The sequence below is a fragment of the Panthera uncia genome, chromosome D4 (assembly GCF_023721935.1).
Source record: "Panthera uncia isolate 11264 chromosome D4, Puncia_PCG_1.0, whole genome shotgun sequence".
Taxonomy (NCBI): Eukaryota; Metazoa; Chordata; class Mammalia; order Carnivora; family Felidae; genus Panthera; species Panthera uncia.
The window spans coordinates 10,760,220-10,772,546 of NC_064807.1; the positions used below are offsets into that span (position 1 = coordinate 10,760,220).

Genomic DNA, 12,327 nt, shown 5'->3' on the forward strand with positions numbered 1-12,327 from the left:
ACACACACACACACATTATAAAATTTTTGAAAAAATCTTTTACAAATATTTTCCTTCTTTGCCTGTACAGGTAGACTAGAATATCAAAATTCCCATTTTTTAACTCTATAAATGGAAGTCATCCGACTGAAGGGCCAGTATTGGAGAATGTCCTTTTGAATAACAGACACTGTTTTAGCATTTTTGCAAAGTTTGACTTGGGAAGGTAGGAAGTTGCATAGGGGAAATGTTGGGCTGGTACCTTGAGAAAATAAATGTTAACGTGCATTTATTATTTCTTCACGTTTGGGTTCACATAGGCATAGGACAGGGCTTCTATCTCTTTTTCTGTAATTATTTGTGAGGATTACATGTCTTATTCGTAACAGAGTTGTATATATTGGCCTGTATGTATTTGGGGGATTTTAATGTGTTATTATATTTGATAACTTCTTGGCTGCCAGAAGGTAGTAAAATGTTACTTAGCTTTGAGTGTAGATTTCTAATCTTTTGGAGAAGTAAATGCATTAAAAACCCGGGTAACTTTGAGAAACCACTGTTGGTTCTGTTTAGGTATGGAAATTCGAAAACAAAATCTCGTCATTTTCCTGCCATATCTTTTTTTATATCCCACAAGCTTACAGCCATATAGCCCCAAACTCATATGTAAATCTTCTAAAAGGTCAACACTACAATATTTTGAAAAACATTTCAAATTTTGGAAGGAACTAGACTATTCCAGGATCTTTCAGAAACAGATGCCTTTGTTAAATAGATTTTGCTGAATAGAAAGGGAATTGTTGCTGCACATTATATAATATTTCAAATAACAGCATCCACGTATCCTTGTCAGCAAATAGGAAGTGTTAACTAGAATTCATTCGACAAATAATTGTTGAGCCTAATGCTGTTTCCGGAATGGTAGCAGCCTCATTCTCTACAGGACGTGATAACAGGATGCAGTAGCCTTAGGCCAGGAGTGATTAGCAAAAAGAGTAAACTTTGTCTCTTGTCAAGGAACAGTTTTTGATACAGTATTTTAATAATAATAATAATGATAATAATATAATTTTGAATGTAATTTTTAGGTGGTCTTTATGAGTATACTCTTATGCGATTGTTAACATTTATGTAACATCTGTATACGAGATTGATTTCATATGACATGAAAAACTTTCACAAGTTTGTAAAATTATGTTCAGTTTACTTCTATTGAACATGTTTTCAATTTTTGAAAAATATCCCCTATAATAGGGTATCCTGTGACAGTGACGGTAGTAAATTTAGTCTCTTCTTTTATAAAAGGAGTAGAATAGCCATTTTCTATGATTATTATGAAGGATGAGTGAGACTATGTAAAAGAAGGTAAGAATTTGTGAAGTTTGATTTCAAATACAAAGAACATTAATATAATCAAATTGCTTCCGACCTCAGCAGGCAGCTTCTTATTGTGAGAAGGAGAATCTGTTGAGGGTTAAAATAATGAAGGTAGAACATTTTGCAGAGATGAACCTTATGGCATTGATGCCTTTAGGGTTTTAAGTAGGATTATGGAAAAATAGTAACTGCTTCCAGAGTGATGAAAACTATCTGGTGGGCTCCTAAGTCAAGGTCAAAAGATTTTTTTTTGAGCTAGCTTGACTCTGCAGAAGTCAGCAAAAGATGTTTAAACTGTGGGGCCAGATCACTCAGGTGTGGGTTTCTGTAAATGAGAAACTGTCTTTAGGCTAGAACTGGGGCTGTGTCCTTCCCACAGCTTTTTTGTTTCTAGGGAATATGAAGGGCCCAGTGCTGAGCCCATATTGTGTACGATTCGGCCGGGAGGGATGGGGTGTGGGATTGGAATGGAGGGAAGGATATTAGATTTTAAGAAAGTGTTATTTCAGTAGTTATCTCTTTTTTAAAAAATATAAATAATAAAGACTATTTAGAACAAAAACAGTTTTATAAAAAAGAAAATGCCTAAAATTTGAACTGTAATGTTCTTTGTTTTTATTGACATGATTTAAATCTGGAGGGTTTTCCTTTGAAAAAGGAGATGTCAGGGGAACAAAATTTAAGTCCTGTCCCCTCTCAAAAGAACCCCCCTCAGGTTTACTATAGGATAACACAAATGGGGAATAAAATGCTTTCAGTTAGAAAAGTTAATTCTGCATTTGTGTCATTTAGTCATAGAACTTGCTGAAGTCTGCATTAGAAGCAAGAAGGGATTCGCCAAAGTAAAATTCTTTGTGTTGACATTAGAATTTGTGTTACACCTCAGTAACTTTTTTCAAACTTTGTTTTTGTTTAGCATTTAGAAGAAGAAAAACCTGATGGCCTTATCAATGAAGCTTCTAGGTATTCATATTTAAAGTATATATTGATTCCTGGCCGATTGAGGAGAGAAAATTATTATGAAAACCAAAACCAGACTAAGAAATATAAAAACATAGTCAAGGCAAATTTGTTATCTTTTTTCCTATAATTGAATTATTGCTAACTATTTATAATGGTCTAATGACTAAAATTTTGTTTAAGACTTTTTTTTTATTGTAGCATAAAATGAGTATTGGGCACAGCAGTTCTTTGACAGGAGCTAGGGAAAAGGGAACATTTAAAACTGTTTTTGTTGTTCTTTTACAATTTCATGGGGATCGAAAATGATTGTGGAGAAAAGAGCTAGCTGACTTACTACGGTCTTTAATAGTAATTCATCTGAGTCACATGTTTACTGTTACAACAACAACAGAGGGACAGATATGGGAATAGTTTCAATTGGCATTTAGAACTTTTTTTTAGTTAAACAGCTGTATGTTCCTAATTGGCTTGTCTTTAGACTTAGAAATATTTAAATTAGGTTGCCTCCCCTAAGCATATTCTCGCTAACGGGAAAAAGACTCTGGGATAGACCAGAGCTGCTAAGTGGGCTGCTGAGTTTAAGAGAGGGGCTCCCTGAGATTTGCTAGGGTGAGGCAGACATCACTAATAGACTGCAAGCAGGCAGTTCACTCCCTGTCGTTTTGGAATATGGTACTCTGTGGTTCTGTAATCCTGCCTAGACACTGCATTTGGTGTATAGGTGTGATTCAGGTTAGACTGAACAAACATTTTTGTAACCGCTTTCCTTGCTAAAATATGTGTATTATAGCAAGTGTAAATAAGCCAGGTGGGAAATAGTGAAGTGTCATAAAAGCCAAAATAAAGTTAAACGTAGAAGGCCTCCAATTTAAAGATTGTAACTGTCTTTTGAGACGTCCACATTAAATCTTTATTCATAGAACACTTACTTAAACAAAAATGGAATTGTGATGTACATACTGTTGAAACTTGCTTTTTTCAGTGAATTGAAGTTAGTTTATTTTTGAGAATTTGATGATGTTTTTTGAAACAATTGGCTGTGTCTTCAAGTAGCATGAAACTCGAATTGGGAAAAAATATTATAGTGATTAAAACTTGCTGAAGAATTGAGGACAGTTTAAAGAATCCTCAGTTCTGCTTCTTCTGATTATAGTAAGCTATTTTGTTCTCTAGCATTTTGCCAATGGGATTCTTTAACTTGAATTTCTGTGTATCTGTTTTACAGAGATAATACATATTTGTAATGATGAAGAAGATATTTGCTCAGGATCCTGTTGTATCTCCTGAAGAGTAGTTTTAAAAAAACTGTTTAGTGTTAATGTTAAGTGAATGTCTTCTGTTTCTTTGAAAATCATGGTAACTGTTACATGGAATATTTGAGTCAGCAGACTGTCCATGTTTTACCATATTGAATATCTGAATTGTATACATTTCTTTACAAAGAAAATTATGAGTTGAAAATCATCCTTGATTGCATACTTTTGGGGACTTAGTAGTTTCAGAGTCACACGTGAGAGCACTTAGTAAAGATTTTTTGAATGAATAAATGAGAATCCTGAATTTATATGTGATGGATACATTTATTCATTTGAAGAATGATCAATAGGTTAGGAGCAAATTCAGTTACTATATAGAGTACTATATAGTTCTTAACGAATATTTGATCTGAAAGGGCTTTCTGTTTTCAATTTCTTAACATTTCTCTTTTGACATCTGTTCTTTGTTTGCTAATTTAGGCAAGTTGCTTTGGCAGATATTATCATCATTAATAAAACAGACTTGATTTCAGAAGAGGATTTAAAGAAATTAAGAACAACCATTAGGTATGACATTTTAAGTGTTAACTACCTACAAATCCAAAGTGTACTATACAAAATATTTTTACTATAACTATTGCCCTGTAGATACGTAGGATCAAGGTTGAGTTTGAATCATATATTGTTATTGACTCATTGACTGTAACATAACTAGTAGCATGTAAAATTACTCCCCATTGTTTGCAGAGTGTAGTTCAAAGTTCATAGACTGATACTCAGGGTCTTTTGACTCCATCCTCCTTTTCCTGTCTTCTCTTTGACTCTTTCCCTGAATGAAGTTCTGACTTTACTCAGGACGATTTACTTTCCCATGGATGTATCTTGCCAGATCCTTTCTTTACTCTTACATGTTCTCACTGTCACTCTGCCAATCCTTGAATTCCTTCACTGTCTCTGTTTTTCTTTGCTTTTTTTTTTTAAATTTTTTAAAATGTTAAATTTATTTTTGAGAGAAAGAGCATGCGCAGGGGAGAGGCAGAGAGAGAGAGGGAGACAGAGCATGAGAGTGGGAGAGGCAAAGAGAGACAGACACAGAATCCGAAGCAGGCTCCAGGCTCTGAGCTGTCAGCACAGAACCCAATGCGGGGGCTCGAACCCGTGAACGGCGAGATCATGACCTGAGCTGAAGTCAGCCGCTTAACCTACTGAGCCACCCAGGCGCCCCTCCTTTTTTTTTTTTTTTTTTTTTTTTTAAAGCAGTGTTACCCATTGTCTCGAGTCCTCCTGGTTTCCCCTTTTTTTCTCCCTTGCGTATCCATGAAGTCTCGTCTGACTCAGGTGGTCTCGTTTCCCTGAACCCTCACTGACTTTGTCTTCTTGGCTGTCAACTAAACATGCCTGTCTTCCAGTTTGTCTTAACATCTTCAGTGTCCGTGGCCAAGGTTGGTCAACATAGGACAATGCGAACGGTACTCAAATATGTGTGAAATGATCCAATAGTCATTTGGACTTTTCAAATGAGGTTAGAGTTCAGGGACTTTGAATTATATTTTTTTTGGACCTAATAAATGCCTTGTGCAAAGAGACTTTCAGTAGCTTTTATTATTAGTCCTCTTTAATGGATGTAATCTGCTGACATCGATTGGATTTTGATTCTGTTAGTACCAATTCATATAGTATGTTATAAATGGAATCAGTAAAGGTAAGGCTCATGAGGAGATTGGCTGCAGTGATTAATAATGCAAGAAGAGGGGCGCCTGGGTGGCTCAGTCGGTTGGGCGTCCGACTTCGGCTCAGGTCACGATCTCGCGGTCTGTGAGTTTGAGCCCCGCATCGGGCTCTGGGCTGACAGCTCAGAGCCTGGAACCTGTTTCGGATTCTGTGTCTCCCTCTCTCTCTGACCCTCCTCTGCTCATGCTCTGTCTCTCTCTGTCTCAAAAATAAATAAATGTTAAAAAAATTAAAAAAAAAATAAAATAATGGAAGAAGAAAGAAATTAATATTTTCTGCATATTTTATATTATTTTAATATTAATATCCTCTGAGTCTTTACTATAAAAAACTGTAATAATGCCTCCAGGTGGATGGCAGGTAGTGACGCATAGCGTTTAAGATGATGGACTTTGGAATCGGGTTGGGTTCTACTCATTGGTCTGTTTCCTGCCGTATTCTTAAGTGTCATCTCTAAAACAGGAATAATACCTATTTCATTAAGTTTCGTTTAAATGTTACATGAGACAGTGTTGGAAAACTTTGCACAGCACCTGACACACAGTAAGTGCTCCGTTAGCTGCTATTATCAGAGTGTAGATTTTTTTCCTAGTTTACATAATAATTTCAAGTTGCAGTGAGTAACATTATGAAAGAAATAGAAAAGTGGTTGATATTTTTGAAAAGTCTAGAACGATGAAGGCAGTGAATGGAGATTGCTTCCTTGACTCCTTTTGACACTGGTCTCCTAAATTTGTTTCTCTTTTCAAAATCCTCTGCATCGTTGTGGTTGCTGGAAAGGAGAACATAAATCGCACAGCAAACATTTTTGGCAGCAAAGGAAGGATTGTTACTACCGGGCTTTTCTGTCCCCATGTTGACTTTTTAAAGCTGGGTTTCTAACATCAGCAGTGTTGACCGTCAGCCTTGTTGCCAGCCTGCCCTGTACGGCAGTCCCGGAAAAGAATTTGGACAAAGTGCTTTGGTGGGTTACAGCCCTTTTGGCTTTTGACTCTCCGTTGTACCTCGCAGACTGGCAGCTGACGGGGCGTTAGTTTGGGAAGTTGGAAGAAAGTGGACATATTTGAGAGGAAGTGGCCACGAGGTTATAGAGAGAAGATGGAGAACTTGGTGACATGGCAGAGAGAGAGACCTGCCTCAGAACAGAAGGCACGTGTGTTAAGCAAGTAGCGCTGAGGGCAGTGGAGGCGATGGGATAAAGACACATGGGTCAGGTGGACAGTGCTCTGAGAGGGACTTAGCGAGCATTTTGGTTGAGCGTTTTCCCTTAGCGAGGGGATCTTACCTCATCATCGTCGCATCAGAAGGGGGAGGACCGGCGGAGTGGGTAGAGTTTCTAGTTAGGGAACCGGAGAGACTAGCCTGTGAACGAACCCGGTTGTGTGACTTGGCGTCACTGTGGATCCCGAGGATGGCCTGGGGTCACAGCCCCTCGCAGCCAGGTTTTGATATCCAGCGCGTGTGGAGCCATTTGCACAGCGTGTGCTTGTGGAAAATTGAGCATCGGTGAAAATCGTGATTGGTCCGCTCATTTTGAGACCGTTAGAAGTACTGGCTATGTATGAATCATTTTTCTCAATCATTTATAAGGGTCTCTTTATAATTCACTAAGTAGCCCCTGGTTTTTCAGCTGTGCAGTAGATTTTTGTATATCATGTTTTAATACCTAAGTGGAATATACCTGATTTATGATTAGAAAGAGAAATAAATAGTAAGCTGTAAAAAATGTAAGTTTTGTTTTTTATTTTTTTCTCACTCCAGATATATTCGTATATGCCTACTTCCTGTTTTAGAAACAGTGTGCCTTAACGATTTTTAAAAAGTTTAACATTTACTCTTTTTAACCCTTTCTTCCTCATTTTTATGTTTATTTCAGATCAATAAATGGACTGGGAAAAATTTTAGAAACACAAAGATCAAGGTACTTTTAAAAGCTGTCACTAATATTAACAATAAATAATGTTAGTTCATAGTACTTACTAAGAAATTGATAAATATGCTTGATTCTATTATAAGAAAGATGTATGTGCATTTTTAAAAAATGGGGCCCCAAAACGTTTTGAATGAAATTAGTTCGGCATATTTGGCTAATATGTTTGCTTCTCCTTGTAGCTAAGACTACGGAGCCATGGTAAGGCTGTGTCACTGCGCTTTTGCTTCATGAGGAAGAAAACACTTAGAACCACTCAAAAAAGTAACTGGTATAGAAATCTGTACAGGTATATTATTAGGAATCTTAGTTTGAGGTACTCAAAAGGCCTAGTATTTTTAAAAAACTGCTTAGTTTTTTGTACAGTTGCAAAAATAATCTGTCGTGTAAAAATACATGGAAGCTTTACCCTTTAGTTCCTAATGCATCCTTTTTAAAATGTTGATTTCCAGTTCCTGTAGGTTCTTCTGGCTTTTCATTCTGTTCATACAGATGTGCATTACTTTATAAAATAGATGTGTTCTTGAAACATCTGTGAAGTGTATTTCGGTGGATTAAATTCTGTGTTCCACCGAATGCTCTTAGGATTTCAGAAAATGTCTTCCGGGGAAATGTCGTTAAGCTCATTTTTTAGCAAGAGTGGCTCAAGCAGCTGATGGAACCCGCCGCTCTGAGGCCATCTCGCGCCAGCCCGCTCCCGCCTTCAGACGTTGTCTCCTCGCAGCTGCGTAAGGGGCCTCAGCGGAGAGGCCCGTCTGCCGGGGCAGAGCCTAGAGGTGCTGACAGGCTACTGGAGGCGGGAGGCAGCGGCAGCAGCTGCTTGGATGCATGCGAACAGCCGGGGAGCTAATTCGCTATGCGTTCTCAGAAGCCCCCGGTCCTCCGACACAGGTAGCGGAAGAATGCCGGTAGCGGGAGGCCTAGACGAGCGCGCACCAAATGTGCCTCCTGCGTTTCACATTCCAGCGTAGAGCAGCTCTGATCGTCTGACTCGTCCCAGAGCCATTCCTCAGTCATCTGGCTTCTTCCTCCTGCCTTTTATTTACCATTTTCTTTCTCCTTCAATTTTCACTTCGTTACAGAGTGACACACAGACGCCCACACGAAGCTGACACAAGTTGTTAAAAACCTTATCCGTAAATAGCTGTGTTTCTGCGCAGTAGCGTTTACGTGGTTCGTATTTACAGACCTCCCCGATCACTTTTTCTAGGCCCCTGGATTTGCTGTGCATAATTCTTCTTTTTGTTGGTTTTTATTGTAGACCTTTATGTCCTGCATAAAGGTTTTATCTTGAAGAGTTTATTGTGTGACAATTTTGATGTTTATATGACATTTCTAACATTCGTTCTGTCGTGTTATAGAGCAGGAAACATGCGCTGATTAAATTTCGTTACTTGGAATGGACAAATGAACAAATGAATAAAATCTCATTTTTTCGTCTGTTTCTTCAGTGTCCTGTGTTTGCCGTTGCCTCTGAGAATCTAGGGACTTTCTGAAATAGTACTTCCTTGCTGTGAGGACTGTAGTTGGATTGGGATCTTTTTCAGTGAAGATCAGACCTCACCATGGTCACGAATCTTACATTAAATATTTCCTCCAATTCCTGGAAGCATAGCACCTTGAGCTTCCCGGTTTAGAAACCAGAGATTTGGTTTTTAACAAAATAGTTGAAATCACTGTTGGAAGTTTTGTTTTATTGTGCTTGTCTCTTTGTTTTTAAATTTTGATCCCTCAAGCATTTTGTGGTTGACAGACGCTCATAGTAGTAAAACTGACGATAACAAGATAATAATGTGCATATATAGAAAAGGCTTGCTTGAGTATTTAAGTTGAGGAATAAGAATCCTGGGTAACATTGTCTTATTGGGAAGACTTGAGTTGACTTCGAGGCAAATGGAGGTTCTAATGGGCCACGTAGACTGCAGAAGTAGGAGTGGAAGATCAGAAGAAGTGCCCTTCTTATCTTATTCTGACTTTTTTTTTAATCTGGGAGATTTCAGCAGACTGAACAGAGGAAAACCAAAATCCACTTGTTCAATAATAAGTTAATCAATTCAACAAACTGTTGAACTTTCTCCCAGTTGGTAGGCATTTCTTGGCTTGTAGAGGATTTACAGAAGGGGTAAGGCAAAAACTACCCTTGAGGTAGGTGATCATTTGGGGAAGACAGAGGGAAATAAGCAAAAACCAATATACTGGATATTATTACTATAACAGGACTAGTAAATGTGTAGGGTCCTATGAGAACAGGAACATCGAGGAACAAATACTCAATTCTTCTTGATGAAGACTCAGGAAATTTTGAGAAGGTGATTATTGACTTGAGTCTTGAGGAGTGAATAGGAATTTTCCAGATGAACAAGAGTAGCAGTGGCTTTCCAGGCATAAGGAAGATGTTGTATTCCAGAGACCTGAATATTTTAGAACGAGTAGTGCACATGGTCGTATGGCAGAGAGAAAAAGAGGTGCGACTGAAGAGAAGGAGAACTTTCCGCAAAGGGTCTTGAATGCCATGACTCATAGTTTGGATCTTTTTTCTGTGGGCAGCAAGGAGTTAGTGAAAGGTTTTAAAAGCAGTGTAAGTTCTGGGAGAAGGATTGAATATGGTGCAGTTCTCCAAGGAAGGAAATAGAAGGAGGAACAGCTTCCAGGGGAGGTAGTGATAGCAGGGGTTTGGTAAAAGGTGATTAGTTGAGGTTCATAGTGAGTTTGAGGTGCCACTGGGGAATGCCTTCGGGAATTTAGTTCTAGAGTTCAGGACTTAGCTATGGGATGGGTTTGACAGTTCATAGATCTGGAATTGGCTGGTGGCACCTGTTCAGGAGACTCCTTGAACTTCAAAAAGATGACCATAGGGGCGCCTGGGTGGCGCAGTCGGTTAAGCCTCCGACTTCAGCCAGGTCACGATCTCGCGGTCCGTGAGTTCGAGCCCCGCGTCGGGCTCTGGGCTGATGGCTCAGAGCCTGGAGCCTGTTCCGATTCTGTGTCTCCCTCTCTCTCTGCCCCTCCCCCGTTCATGCTCTGTCTCTCTCTGTCCCAAAAATAAATAAAAAACATTGAAAAAAAAAATTAAAAAAAAAAAAAAAGAAAAAAAGATGACCATAAACACTAACCCTGGGGTCGTAGCTCAGTTCTCCTCCCACCACATTAAAACTGATGACAATCGTCTTGCTATTTTTATTTATTTTTTTATACTGCTGTTTGGGAAATAGCTGATGTTTTTATCGCTAAAGGAGGAAATTAAATATATTTCATGCCATGGAAATTAGTTTTCTAATTGGATGAGTGAAGGAATTTGTTTTTCATGGTGGTACTAGATTTGGGGCAGGTCCCTGGTAACTCCAGTCTGGAATCTTAGACATTTCCTGTTTTACTCTCCATTGAGAATCTGGTGAGATAAAGTGAGAGACTGGTATTGTTTTTTATTCTCTATAGATTTTTTTTTGCCCCCCTCCCTTCCAGCACTGCTGCCGTGCCCCCTATTTCCCCAACGGCCCCTGCCAAGGAGGGAGTGCTGATCGAGGCAGGAGAGCAGAGCTCCCCCAGCCTTATTCGAGTAGCCCCCCCCACATCTACAGAAAAGAGAGGCACACACCTGGGCACCCCCAGCTCTGCTGCGGGAATGAGGGCAGCGGCTCAGTGGAGGCAGCCTCAGTGGGGATGCTATTCTCTGTAGATGTACAGGTCTAGCGTTGATCCTGTGTATTTGGAAATATCAAAGGATTCTGGGTATCAAGCAGGATTCTTTGTAAATGTGTGACATGGTTTCTCAAGAACACTGTCAGGGTGAAACTAGTTTATTTTAGAAACTGGTGCGTGAAGACTGATTTTTGGTACTCACACAGCGTGCCTGGATTCGGATAGTCCTAGGATTGGCAGATGTACTTTTAAACTTTAAGCTGTTTCCTGATAAAGAGGACAGATTTGGGGGAGAGCTTCACTCATTTATCCCCTGTCAATATAAATAGTTGCTCAGCGGTCATGGTGAAAATGGAAAGATGTTTAATGTTAAGGCTTTGATCTCTTCAGTAAGTCCGTATTCAGAAATTTCTTCGTGGAACATTTACTTTTTTCCTTGATGATTTTCCTGATTCTTTTCATCTAGAGTGTCCAGAATTTGAAATGTTGTCATAGTCTATTAACATATAACTTTGGAGTATTATTCTGTCAGTAAGATGGGAGTTTGCTCTGTGCCAGGGTAAGTGGTCATAATCCAACAGTACTGTTGCCCCAAGTATGGCTCTATAGCAGACGGTGTGAGAACCAGGCAGGGCTGGTCACTCCTACGTTACAGGAGCTGGTTGGGCTTACATGTTTGCACCTTTTAAAAAAATCTTGAGTTTGACCAAGGTTCATTCTCCTCGAGAGAACTTAATGAGTGGTTGGCCAATTCCTAGAGTCTCACTTTGAAATTTATACTGTTGTCATTTTCCTTAAACATTCCTTCATTGTAGCTTTGATTATAGAGAAATGACTGTCCTCTGCTGTTTTATAGGCTCATGTAAAAATTGGAACTCGTTCACTAGTCTTTGTAAACTGACTTTTATGTATTTAAACCAAGACGCATGCTGCTGTTTGTGATACGATACTCTCTTCTGATGTGAATCACTGCTTTCCTAATGGGGCTTAATTATAACCTCTGAATAATTCCTGTTAATAATGTTTGTTCAGATAGAGCACCAAACGGGAAGTTTCCGTCTCTAGGCAACCCCGTTCTGAAGGAAATGAAATCTCAAACCACATTCTTTGGGTGTAGATTCAGGGCATAGAGTGAATACTTCTACGTTAGGTTTGACTCCTCCTGTTCTTAAAATATTACCTGTTATATCATGGAAGAGGGGGGAGTGAAGTAAAAGAAATCCAGAAATTCCAAAGGTAAGGTACTGCAGTGTTACCACTTCTGTCATTGCATTTTTGAGTAATAAACCGCTGTTTTGAAGAGCTCCAGTTCGACAACTGATTTTGTGTGTGTGTGTGGGGGGGGGTTGCAAAAATGTATTTGAAAGGCTCATAAATTTCCAGGATGGAAAAGACAATTAGAGGTCAAACCCACAAACATAAACCACCAACAGGAAACTATAGCTCACTGAA

At 39.0% G+C, this 12,327-nt stretch overlaps 1 protein-coding gene across 5 annotated transcripts in view; it reads left to right on the plus strand.

Annotated features, from left to right (window-relative positions):
• The window catches only part of LOC125924726 (putative COBW domain-containing protein 7), an 80,018-nt gene that overhangs the window by 56,144 nt on the left and 11,547 nt on the right, over positions 1–12,327 (plus strand). For all 5 annotated transcript variants that reach the window (XM_049633494.1, XM_049633486.1, XM_049633469.1 and 2 more), the window contains 3 exons: positions 2,273–2,319; positions 4,056–4,142; positions 7,183–7,227. In XM_049633494.1, the coding sequence (XP_049489451.1) occupies positions 2,273–2,319; positions 4,056–4,142; positions 7,183–7,227 (179 nt within the window). The remainder of the gene's footprint in view (positions 1–2,272; positions 2,320–4,055; positions 4,143–7,182; positions 7,228–12,327) is intronic.